The 13,243-nt window shown below is 53.8% G+C and overlaps 1 protein-coding gene across 1 annotated transcript in view; it reads left to right on the top strand.

Moving 5' to 3' along the window:
• The first annotated feature begins 310 nt into the window (after positions 1-310).
• The window catches only part of GCK (glucokinase), a 36,539-nt gene continuing 23,606 nt past the window's right edge, over positions 311-13,243 (top strand). The window contains exon 1 of the mRNA XM_025291365.2: positions 311-812. Coding sequence (XP_025147150.1) covers positions 768-812 — 45 coding nt within the window. The 5' untranslated portion in view covers positions 311-767. The remainder of the gene's footprint in view (positions 813-13,243) is intronic.

Raw genomic sequence — 13,243 nt, forward strand, 5'->3', positions numbered from 1 at the left:
AGGACATGAGTTTGGAAGACCCTCTGCGTCTCCCCTGGGAACTGGACAGGTGGCAAAGTCTACAGCGATAAGGCGATCGGGCTGTCGCTATGGTGATGTCAAGATGGAGGCCTTTTGCCATCAGCCCCAGTTTTCTGCATGGCAGCTCTAATGACAGGATGGTCAGCCCTGCAGAGGCCAGAGGGCGTGAGCACAGAGGCCTGCTCCTGGTTGCCATGACAGCGTGGGCCCTCGCAGGAGCGCAGAAAGCCCTGGCAGGAGAATTCCCCACTCCACACCTGGTCGGAGCAGGAAGTGTTGGGCGGTGACTGAGCCTCAGGGAAGCAGGTTGGTGTGTGAGAGACGCACAGTCGTCTGCAGCCTCATGACTCAAAGGCTGTCCCCCAGACACCGGAGGAAGGAGGACCTTTTCTGCTGAGTCTGTTTAGAGAGCACCACGCCGTCACAGCTCAGCACAGCCCGAAGAGAAAGCTGACCAGCCCTGGGAGCCCAGCAATGGTCCTCCCCCGACCATACCTAGCTTGACAAGGCCTCAGTGGGGAAAGGTCCTGACTATGACCCAGGAGAGAAAGCTGAAGAACAATGAAAAGGAGGAAACTCTGTGATTGAACATCAAGCCAGAAACCAGCCAGAAGGTGGACCATACTCAACCAGATACCTGGGCCCGCCGTGACCCTTGGTTGGGAGAAGGCTGGGGATATTTCATCTTGGAAGCCTGTCGAGGAACGCTGAGGGGTCCCAGCTCCCCTGGGCTGGCTGCGGTACAAATGCTGGATGACAGAGCCAGGATGGAGATCTCCAAGAAGGAAAAGGTAGCTCTCTGCCACATTCAGTTTTCTAGAAGAGTTTCTTCCATGTTCTTGCATTCAGTGGTTTGTTTAACTTGACCAAGTGTTTGTGCCTCCGTAGCTGAGTGTACGCGCAGGTGCTTTAGGGACAATCTGCTGGGAGTGAATTGTGGGGCACTGACTTGGTTGGGCACTCTGAGTCCTCTCCCTGCTGCTCTGGAGTCCAGCCCTGTGACCTGTCACAGGGCTGGACTGCCAGGCGGCCTGGGAAGTGACCCCTGTTGGGTAGAGGGTCTGGGGAATTTAAAACCCCAGCTGGGGAGGGGGGTGGGGGGATGTGGGACCTTAGTGGCAGAACCAACTACCTAGCCATGAGGCAAGACTCAACAGACATCGTGAGAGCTCTCAGATGTCTGCACCTCCCCGCAAGAATCACTTAAGCCTAAGAACCATTGCTCCTGGTAAGAAGTGGAGAGCAGTTACTTTTTCCAAAACAAAGAAAAATCCAGACATCCTGTGAGCCAGCTCTGTGCCCAAGCAGTGAGGAAAGGATCCAGAACTGGTGACAGGGTGGAGGGGAGTGCCTGCCTGCTCCCCTCAGCCAGGCGGGGTGGGGGAAATGGGGGAGAGGGCCAGGATCCAGTGCCTTTGGCATGGTTTCCCCCTCACATGTCTTTTCTTTTCCTTCTTCTGTGAAATGACGAGGTCAGCATAAACACTGGACTGGTTCTGCTCCTGGCAGAGCTAATGATGTTAGGAGAAAAACAACCAGCCCACGTCAGGGCGCCCACAAGCTGCAGGCAGCAGGAAGCCCGCATCTGCTGGTCACTGGGGCTCTGGCTGGAGTTTGGATGAGAAATCCTACGTGGAGGGGCCATGGGGGCCAGCTGGAGAGAAGGGAGATGGGGTCTTCGGCTCAAGCAGAGAGTTGGCACGGTGGCAGTGAGAGGTGGGGCCTGTGGCCTGCTGTGGGGAGTCCACCACATCAGACAGGGGCTGGCCCATACCCCTTTCTTGTTTGTCTTGGGGACACAATGCTCCCCATGGTAAATCCCACATGCGTGGGGTGCTGGTTCGCTCCAGAGCAGTGGGGGGATGTGGGTCACTGACAGCCTTGTCAGGGCCAAGAGGAGAGGGAGGCCCCTCCTCTGGCCCATGCTTTAAGGGGGCACCAGAAACATCAATCATCAAGATGAATATTTTAGTGCAAATTCTAAAGAATCAAACATCAATGCAAAAAATTCTGATGAGCAAAATGCCGAATTTCCAAAGAAAGAGGGCCCAAGTACTGCTGATTTGTTCACTTGTCTCAGGCCTGTGCTGGCTGCCCTTACGCGCCAGTCAGCAGGCTGCCAGGGCCAGACGAGGGAGGCGGGGGCTGTTGGCGATGTGCACACCCCTCTGGTCTGTCCCGGCTGCCCAGAGGGCCCACTTCTTGTCTGGGAGCCGGGAAGCTTCAGCTTGGTTTCAGGGCCATCCTAAGGGTTTCCAGGTTTTGCTGCCAGGCCCGCCCAGGTCCAGCCCTGCACCCCCGGGAAATGCTATCCCCAAAACAAGCCATTTGGCCTGGAGCAGTGAGCAATTTCAAAATTGTCCCCAGCAGGTTGGCTGGGGCTGTATCCACTGCCGGCTTCCAGAAGGAGAGCATTCTGGTTGCATTGGAGGGACCTCAAGTGTGGCTGATTTTGCTCTTTCTGTTTCCCTGGTGCCTCTTGCCTATGCTGACATCTCAGATCACCTGGGGTCTTCCTCTATAATTTGCAGGAGTGTGTGGCCTCAGTACCATTTTCAGTGGCTTCCCCGGGGGGATGGCAGCTTCATACATAGTTCTTCTAGAGCTCCTTGGGAGCAGGCCTGCTCCTATGATGCCGCTTCCCCTCATCTCCAGCCTGTGGCCTTGGAACCTCAACTCCCTTGGCATGGAGCTCTATCTTTTTCTCTATAGTTTCATCATCTATAGATAGGTTAAAAATATCTTTTTCTTTTTTTAAAAGAACTTTTTGATTTGTATTAGTTCAGGTATACAGCAAAGTGATTCAGATATCTATATATCTATATATCTATATATCTATATATCTATATAGGCTTCCCTTGTGACTCAGCTGGTAAAGAATCCACCTGTGATATGGGAGACCTGGGTTCAGTCTCTGGGTTGGGAGGATCCCCTGGAGAAGGGAAAGGCTACCCATTCCAGTATTCTGGCCTGGAGAATTCCTTGGACTGAATATATATATATCCTTTTTCATGTTCTTTTCCATTATAGGTTATTACAAGATATTAAATATAGTTTCTGATGCTATACAGTAGATCCTTGTTTTTATTTTTTATATAGTAGTGTGTATCTGTTAATCCCCATTTCCTGATTTACCCCTCCCTCCCTCCCTCTCTTTTCCTCTTTGGTAACCATATGTTTGTTTTCTATGCCAGTGAGTCTATTTTTGTTTTGTAAGTTAGTTCATTTGTATTATTTTTTTAGATTCCACATATAAGTGATATATATGATATTTGTCTTTGTTTGATTTACTTCACTTAGTGTGATAATCTCTAGGTCTATCCTTGTTGCTACAAAGTGGCATTATTTTTAATCTTTTTTATGGCTGAGTAGTATTCCATTGTATATGTACCACATCTTCTTTAGGGCTTCCCAGGTGGCCCAGTGATAAAGAATCTGCCTGCAAACGCAGAAGCCGCAAGAGACTCGGATTTGACCCCTGGGTCAAGAAGATCCCCTGGAGGAGGAAATGGCAACCCACTCCAGTATTTTTGCCAGGATAAGCCCGTGGACAGAGGAGCCTGGTGGGCTACAGTCCATGGGGTTGCAAAGAGTCAGACACAACTGAGCGAGTGAGCACACACACGCCACATCTTCTTTACCTGGTCATGTGTCAGTGGACATTCAGGTTGCTATCGAGTTCTATCTCTTGATGGCCGCCACTTCTGAGTGGCCTCAGATTGGGTTCTTGGAGCCCCCTTGGAAGTTTCTGGTCTATTCTTTACCCTCTCTCATCTGTGCCCCTCTGCTGGTGGGTAGGAGGGATGGGGGCTCCATAGCCCATATAGTTGGTTGTGTGTGGTGGATTTGGGGAGCACTTTTCAGGAGGAAAACTGGGGAGGTGACCCTCCAGGTGTTTTAGTCTGCCCAGGGGCCAAAACAAAATACCGTGGACCAGGTGACTTAACCAACAGACATTGCTTCCTCACAGTTCTGAAGACAGAAGTCTGACATCAGGGTGCCAGCATGGTCAGCTTCTGGGGCAGGCTCACTTCTTGGCTTGCAGACAGCTTCTTTATTGCTGGGTCTTCACACAGTGGCGGGGGGATGCAGAGGTAAGAGAGAGCATGCTGGTTTCTTCCTCTTGTGGGGGCTCCACTCATGACCTCACCTAACTCTGATCATTTCCCAAAGGGCCCACACCCTGATACTATACACTGGGGGTTAGGGCTTTGGCATATGGGTTTGGGAGAACACGATTCAGGCTATAGCCCTGGGAATGGGGGTAGAGCCGGGGAGGGGGCGGACCTCTCTTCATTCAGCCTCCACAGCTGCCCTGGGCACTTTGCTGCTGAAGCAGAAGGCTCAGAGATGGGGTGAGGGTGCATCACTCGGCAGTCACGCTCTCCCAGTTTCCCCGCAGGACTTGTCCCAGCCTATCTGGGCCCCTGCCCCCTGAGCTGGCTGGAGGCCCTACTACTGCCAGATGCTCAGGAGGACACAAAGGTCCAGGTGGCCCCCAAGCAGATGTGTTGGCAGAGGGGCCAGAGTGGGGAGGAGCAGATGGCTCCACTGAACAGAGTGGTAATAAGACCCTGAGCATGGGGCGGCAGGGTTCTTGTGACCCAGTAAGCTGTGGATTCAGCAGTGGGGGCTGGGGCCATGCCTGCCTGCCCTGGGCCCCTCTCAAGCAGGAGCTGCTGGCTCTGAGCATGTGACACGCTGTCCCTGCAGTCCCGCAGCCGGGCTGGGCTGGCGGACTATGAAGCAGAGACTGCTCCAGGAGAGCTGAGCAAGCCGCCTGCATCCCAGGCCCCAGGGTCCAGGCGCTTCCGAAACAGAATTAGAATTCCGAACATCTCCCTGCTCCAGAGAGGCATTGTTGTCTGGGGTTTCTGGGGTCGGGAGCAGGCCAAGGGGACCCAGAAGTGAGAGGCAGTATGGACCCGGCGAGGCCCATGCCTGCTCCTGCAAGAGCAGGACCGGAGGGCAGACGGGGTGAGAGAGACAGGGGAAGAGAGAGGAAGAGAGAGAGAGGCACAGAGTGCTCTCGGCCTCCTCCCTCAGTTTCTGCAGAGCTGCCCTGAAACCACTCTGCAGCAAGAGAGATGAGACTTGTGGTGAAGGGAGGCCCTCCAGGGAAGGTTCTGGAATGCTCCCCCAATCCTATGTTAGAGGGGCAGGCCCGGCCCCTCCCCTCCACCTTCATCTCCCTTCCCTTCTCAGGTAGATACTGATCCTAAGGACAATACAGTTCTGTGTGCGTGCATGTCTGTCTGTCTGTCTCTTCCTCTGTCTCTCTTTCTCTCTGTTTTTCTGTCTCTCTCCATCTCCTGTCTCTCTGTCTCGTCATCTCTGTGTGTCTCTCACTGTCTCTGTCTCTCTCTCTTTCTCTGGCTGGACACACAGTGAAAAGAGGCCCCCTTTTCCTCCCCAAACCCCCTCCTTTCCACACCCCCCCCTCAGGTCTGGGTCTGCCCCTGCCCAGGTCCCTCCCAGACTGGAATCCCCTTGGCCCCTCCTCTACACCCCTGCTGTACTCAGGCCTGGGGTGTCCCTGGGCCCACACCCTCCTGTCCCAGGCCCCTTCCCTTCTCAGCCTCTGAGGGCCTCTGGGGAAGCTGCTTGGCGTCAGCCAAGGCCCCTGGTGCTCTGACCGCTGCCACCTCTTCTCTTGGGCCATGTATTCTATCCCTTTATTTCTGAAAGAGCAGCCGTTTCCTGGCGACCAGTTTGTGTACAGGCCATCGAGCTATTTGCAGAAGCCTGTTTTATGGGACTAAGTTCCAGTAAGTACACGTGCCTGGTGAGGATCCATTTCTGTTTGTTTACTTCTGCTCAAGGAATCCCTCGCTGCAGTCACTCACGCTTCACGTATAGCTAGAGCACTAGCTCTAGCCTCCCCTTTCTCAGTGAGGTTTAAACCCATCTGGCATGTTTCATAAAAAGCGGGGTTTTGATCTGGAAAGAGATGTACCTTCTACCCCAGAAAAGGGACCACTTCCCCCTGACTCAGATGATGGCTTTTTTTGGGGGGGGGTGTCTTTTTTTGCTTTTTGGACAAGTGTCCACATTTCCTCTCTTTGGTCTTGAACTCTCCTTTCCAAGAGAGTTGAGCTTCTGGTCCAGGCCTCTCCCTGACCCCTGAAAAGGCCACTCTGGCTCATCCTCCTCCGTCCATCGATGCCAGAGGTCCTGGCTGTCCTCCTGAGGGCTGGGGTGGGCCAGGGTGCTCCAGCTCTGAATCTTCCCACAGGCTCCTTGAGCTGGATGCTGGGGGTCCCACCAGCAGCTGGATTCAGTGGGAACTGCACCAGCCATAAGCTAGACTGCAGGGAGGTAACTGGGAAGGGGCACTGGAAGGAGCGGGGCTCCAGAGGCCACGAAGTTTGGAGGGTGTTCCTGGACCAAGAGCGATCCTGCGGGGTAAGGGGGACGAGGGCCCAGGTGTGGGGGCTAGCCATACCAGAGAGCCCACCTTTCCAGGTGGCCAGCTAGCACGCCCTGGACCCCAATTCCTCAGGCCCCCCTGCAGTCGTCCTGCCTTACTCTTGATCCCCAATCCCTTCCCATGCTCCTCATGCATCTTAGTCCACCTCTGCTCTGCTCCCTTTGCTAACACCTGCCCAGGTGGGGGCAGGGGCAGGGGAGGAGTGCTCCAAGTACCACCTCCCTACCACCACCACCCAGTGCTGGGCCCAAGCCACAGTCTCACAGAGGGGAAGGGCCCCAGTGACAGGTCCTTGGTCCCAGGTCCCCACCGGCCAGGTCTGCCCGATGCTCAACCACTGGCTGTTCTGGGGGATGGTGCTCAGAGGCTGTCCTGCCCCTAATGTCACAGAAAGAAGGCTCTGCAGGCAGAGAAGCCCTGTGAGTTGCTGAAGTCACAGGGGTGAGTGATGGAGACCTGGGTTCAGTGAGCGAATTTGTTCTTAGGCAGTGACTTCGTGAGCCCAAAGGCAGCTGCTGGCGAGGGCAGAGCCTGCCCGGGCTCTGGAGTCAGCTTCCTCGAGGCATGGTGAGATCTGGGTGGCTCTGGGCCTCACCTGCCTGGTCCTTAAAATGGATTAATAGCAGCGTGTGCCACATGGGCTGGATGTGGAGACTTCTGTGAGGTTTGGCCAGAGGGTGATCTGATGGAGACTGGGGGAACCAGGAGCTTTTGAAGTTATGCTGTCTGAGAGCCCCAGGGCTCTGGGTGGAGGAAGCATCCCCACACCCACCCCACTCTATGAAGGAAGGCGCTGCTCCCTGCTCCAGCATGGACACTGACTACATTGCCTCCTGGGCTCCCACCCCTCCAAGGGGCCTAGCACAGCCTGCCTGGGGATGTGCAGTCAGGACCACAGCCTTATGTCCAATGAATGCCTGTAGACGCCTGCTGGTCATCCAGTTGACCATGCCTAGCACAGCTTGGCAGACCCCTAAGCCCTGGGCAAACCACATAGATGCTGGGGAGTGGTGAGCTAGCTCCCCACGCGCCCTGGTCCTTCATGCAGGGCCTGTGGAGGCCCACTCTGCCGGCCATCCTGCCCAGGGGGGAGCTCTGCTGACCCCCCACAAGAGAGTGGGGACAGGCCTGGGTGGATGTGCTTCCTGCCCATGAAGACCCAGCAGATCCATCCTTCATCCCCAGGGGAGGGGAGGGGTGGGAGGAAATAAAGAACTCCTTTGGTTAGCACTTCCAGAAGAGAAGAACCAGTCTGGGCACCCAGCAGGGAAGGAGGCTGGCCCCACCTCCAAGGACTGCCCTCTGCTCCCAGCCTGTGCCTGGTAGGGCTGTGGGTTCAAACCTGCTCTTCCCTTCCCTAGCAGGGTGGGCTTGGTGACTTTGAAATCCCTCCAGACCTCAGTTTCTCCTCTGGTACTATGGCCTGCCAGGGCTGCTGTGGGGGTGTGAGCCCCTAAGTGTGTTCCTCTCAAAGGCATGAGTAGAGGAGCCCCTCATGCTAGGTAACCAAGCGCTGACCTTTCCAGGACAGCTTCCGACTGTGAGTAGAAGGCAGAGAAGTCCCACAAGTAGACAGGCAGGAGGAAGGTGATGCCACACCATGACATACCCTCTTCCAGAAGATACAGTATCCTCACTCTATGTCCTGGGACATCATTTTCCCATCCACAGGCTCACATGAAACCCATGTCATATACATCAAATACATATGTATATGACCCGCATGGCTCCTGGATTTGGCCAAGGTCCCCCTTCCTCCAGAGGTTCCAGGGCAGCATTGTGTCAGCTGATGGGGCTGTGGGCCATGCACACAGGGAAAAACATCAAGGCTGGTGTGCTGGGGGAGAGCACCTGCTTTCTTCCCCTGGCCCTGGCCCATGTAATCCCCTCAGGCTCACCTGCAGGCAGGATGTTCCTTAAACATACTATGAAAAAAGCCAATGCATACATTTGTAAAGCAAAAGTCAATGATAATGGTGATAGATGTCTTTTAAAATAGCCCACAAGGGGCCCACTACTGTGCGGTGATTTCAGTCCATTACAAAGAAATAGTGGATGTTTCCCTATTCACACACACACACACACAATCACATCATCACTGATAGAAGCAAATCACTTGGGAATTATAATAGTAGTGTGAAAAAAATACCATCAAGCAGGACTCGGGTTTTCCAATGACTGAGCCCGAGTCTGCCCAGGAGGAGCTTATGGAAGAGGAGCAGCATTGCAGAGCAGGATGCCAGCCCCTCCCCCTGTGTCATCCAGCTCCCTCTGTGGGTGTACATTCACCACCTCTGCACCTAAGAGAGGGCACCTGCCTGCAACCTGCTTGACCAGGTCTGTCACAGGCCTACCTCTCATCCCATAGTACAAGCAAATGCTTGTAAGTCACCACAAGACCTCAGGCAAGGAAGGATGTGTCAGGGGGACATGAGAGAGTGGCCGACACCCTCTCTCTGAGACGCCTGGGTCCAGTGGGGTCCACATGCCCACACGTGGTGCCTTGGTCCAACAGGTGCTGGTGGCCAGGTCTGCTCCTTTGTAGTCCAGCCAGTTTATGCTCAAACTGCTCCATGAGATGGGGTGCACCTCTATACCTGTATTTGCCTGTGATGAATTGGGCCCCCTCAGAGGTCATGCCCAAGGTCACACAGGTGGGAACCTGCAGAGCCGAGATATAGCCAGACCTCTGGACTTCCAAGAAAGCCTGGACCCGTTCAGCCTGGATGCCAGGCCTCACAGATTCTCTGCCACGCTCTGGGCCAGTGACCACCTGCTGCTGTGTACAGTCCTCCTCCAGGGGGACTCTGAGGCTTGGCAGTCCTCATAAAGGTGGGCACCAGCCGGGGACACATGTGGTAGGGTGATCCCTTCCCACCCCACAACACTGTTCATCCCTCATAGCATGTCTGGGAAGCACAATTGCTCAGATTTATATTTATTAATGTGGACACTTTTATGCATTTAGTAGTTGCTAAAAGGGATTCCCTGGAGAAGGCGATGGCACCCCACTCCAATACTCTTGCCTGGAAAATCCCATGGACAGAGGAGCCTGGTAGGCTGCAGTCCATGGGGTTGTGAAGAGTTGGACACGACTGAGCGACTTCACTTTGACTTTTCACTTTCATGCGTTGGAGAAGGAAATGGCAACCCACTCCAGTGTTCTTGCCTGGAGAATCCCAGGGACTGGGGAGCCTGGTGGGCTGCCGTCTATGGGGTCGCATAGAGTCGGACACGACTGAAACGACTTAGCAGCAAAAGGGATTCCCAGGTGGCACAGTGGTAAAGAATCCACCTGCCAATGCAGGAGACATAAGAGATGTGGGTTCAGTCACTGGGTCAGGAAGAACCTCTGCAGTGGAAAATGGCAACCCACTCTACTATTCTTGCCTGGAGAATCCCATGCACAGAGGAGCCTGACAGGCTACAGTCCATGGGGTTGCAAAAAGTCATACACGACTGAGCACATATTCATACAGTTGAAATAATATAACTGCTGGTCCCTCTCTGCATGGATTTCTTATAGCTTCTGTAAGAAATGATAACAAATAGTGGCTTAAAACAAAGCAAATTTATCAACTGACGGTTCTGGAGGTCAGAGTCTGAAATGGGTCTTCTGGACTAAAAACAATGTGTCAGCAGAGCCGGTTCTTCTGAGGGTTCTAGAGGAGAGTCCATGTTCTTGGCTTTTCTGGCTTCTGAGTCCATGTGCATTCCTTGGCTCATGGTCCCTTCTTCCATCTTCAAAGCTGGCAGCTGCTCCCTCCAGCCTCTGTGTCTGTCATTACATCTTCTCTGACATTCCTGCCTCCCACTTACAAGGATGCTTATGATGTTATTGGGCCCATGAAATAATCCAGGACCATTTCCCCATCTCAGGGTTCTTAAACATCTGCCACCTCCCTTTTGCCATGTAAGGTCATGTTTCACAGATTCCAAGGACTAGAATGTCCTGGGGGCTGTGGCTCTGCCTCCCACGCTGCCCCACCCCCACCTCAGTGATGAGCACAGCCCTGCCTGCCTGCCTTACACTTTGGCTCACTGGCTTCGAGGACTTTTTCTTTTCAGCTGTACATCACCTCCCCCATCCCAACACACACACACACACACACACACACACACACACACACACACACACTCTCACACACACACTTTTAATCAAATTCTGACACTTTTAGTCAAAATAAAATAGACCACACAGAGCTATTTCCCCTCATGGGCAACCCCTGAGGAGGGCAAAGGAGGAGGCTTCCCAAACCCATACCCATGCAAGGTCACAGCCTGCATTTTCCTTGCATTTGGGAATTGGTACCAGTGTCCGCATGGCCCACTGGAGGGCAGGAGGGGCCAGGCTAGGGGAGGGGCTAGGGGTCTACTAACAGTGGAAGGAAGGGACTGAGGACCAGAAAGGGTGGCTTGTGGGCATCTTAGAGGGTTTGGGATGAGGTATAAGTCCTGGCCTTCCTTTCCATTCCTTTCCAGGTGGGTTGGCCAGGAAGGCTGGCAAGAAGGGATACTGCATAGGGACCTGTGGAGGAAGCCAGCCCAGACAGGATGTGTCTGTGAGGGCTTGGAGGCAGGAAGGACATCCAGGAGGGGACATGTTGGGTGACAGGAAAGAATCCTAGTGCTGGAGAGAATCCCTTTCCTAGGGGAGGGGTACTTGGACTTGACACTTCCTGTCTGTGAGGATGAAGGGACAGCAACCCAGGAGCTGACTGCTTTTCCCCTTGTGCACAGCCATGTGCTCTGCTTGTGTCCGAAGGTGGCTCTCAAGGTGTCAGCCTTCTCTCTGATGCAGGCGCAACTCCACACATCACTGTCCAGGGGAAATGCAGTGTTTTCTAGTAGCCATGTTACAAAAGTAAAAAGAAACAGGTAGATTAATTATCATAAAGCTTTATTTAACCCACTATAAACAGAATATTAAGGGCTTCCCTGGTGGTTCAGATGGTAAAGAATCTGCCTGCAATGCAGGATACCTGGGTTTGATCCCTGGGTTGGGAAGATCCCCTGGAGAAGGAAATGGCTACCCACCCCAGTATTCTTGCCTGGAGAATTCCATGGACAGAGGAGCTGGGTGGGCTACAGTCCATGGGGTTGCAAAGAGTCAGACACAACTGAGAGACTAACACACAGAAACAGAATATTATTGGGACTTCCCTGGCGGTCCAGTGGTCAGGACTCCACTACACTATTGAGGACTCAGGTTCGATCCGTGGTCAGGAAACTAAGGTCACGCAGCATCCATGCTGTGCAGCATGGTCGAAAACAAAACAGAACCAAACAAAAACCCTGAACATTATCAGTGAAACAAGCAAGCCGCATAAAAATTGTTAATGAAATATTTTACACGCTGTGGTTTGTATTGCCTTTCAAAGCCATGTGTATCTTCCACATACAGCTTCTCCCAATTTGGACTTGCCATGTGTCAAGTGACAAAAAGCCATATGTAGTCAGTGACTACCACCCTGAACAGTGCAGTTCACAGCTACTCTGATAGATGATTGTCCAGGGGTTCGTCAGGCTCTCTGGCCATAAGCAATGCAAATTCAATGGAAGCAGGGGAAGCAAAGAAGGGATGGACTGGCTGATGGGACCAAGTTCCATGTGCTGAGGGGAGGGGAGGGGAGGGGAGCAGGATCTGAGGTCCAACCGTGACCGAGGGTCCTCTGTCCACTTCTGTCTGGGGCTGGTGTCACTTTCCCCTCCGGACAATGTGCATTTTCCACTGGGCGGGGATGCAGCCACAGAAACTCCAGGCTCACAGCCTTACAGTGTTGCAATCAGAGCGAAAGGAGAACTCTTCTCCGTGAGTTCTGCTACACGTGATTCCCAGGAAGGACTTGGGGCTCTGCTCGGGCAGCGCACCCACTGGATTTCCCAAGGCGCTGGCTCCCTAAGGCACTAGAATCAGCTGCCTTCTGGAGTCAGAGAGCTGGTGCGGGTACACAGGACTAGGGTCCTGTTCTGGGCATGCCCTCGGGCCCTCATCCATGCCTGTCCTTACTGCAGTGTGGTCTCCAGGCCGCCCAGCTCCCCTTATCAAGCCACTCACCGGCATTCTCTTGGCTTTGGCCCAAGACCACCTGTCTGTCTTGCAAAGTACATCGTTGCGTGTGTTCTCCTGTGGCCAACTGGCCCCCAGCAGCCTTTCTGCTCTCCTGTCCTCCCCCCTCCACCTGCCTCTGCTGGCTGTCCCACTCCAGGTTCTCGCCTTGCGAGTCAGTTCACTTTCCCTACTGCATCCAGAGTGAGCCAAATCAGCGCAATTCCAGGTGGGCTTCCCCTGCACAGAGCCTCCCATGACATCAGCACAGAGCCAGACCCTCAGAAGACATCCCAAATTGTAGCCTTGCAGCCTGAAATCTGCAGCCACACTCTGGCTGCCCTAGACCTAGTGCATTCACTGTACCCAGCCCAGCTCCTGGGACTTGGCTCTTATAGGTGTCCTGCCTGGCTACTGGCCCCAGGAGCAGGGCTGACCAGGTTGCAGTCATAACCTTAAATTCTGTGGGGCTCTTCCTGTAGCTCTTGTGCAAGCATCCCTCCTCTGAGAAACAGGACCCCTGGGCCCACAAAACCTAAGGTTGCAGGTACAGAAAGAACGAATCCCCTCACATCAGTCGTGAGGAATGATGAAGAGCCCCTGGTTCCCAGACCATGTATCTTACCTTTTAGGGACACAGCATCAGCCAGTGGCTGTTAGAGTGGACTCTGCACCCTGGAGGACACTGGTCCCGTCTACGGGGGGGCGAGCATCTTCAAGCTGGCAGCTCAGCTGTGCCTTCA

This window comes from Bubalus bubalis, chromosome 8 (genome assembly GCF_019923935.1).
Source record: "Bubalus bubalis isolate 160015118507 breed Murrah chromosome 8, NDDB_SH_1, whole genome shotgun sequence".
NCBI lineage: Eukaryota > Metazoa > Chordata > Mammalia > Artiodactyla > Bovidae > Bubalus > Bubalus bubalis.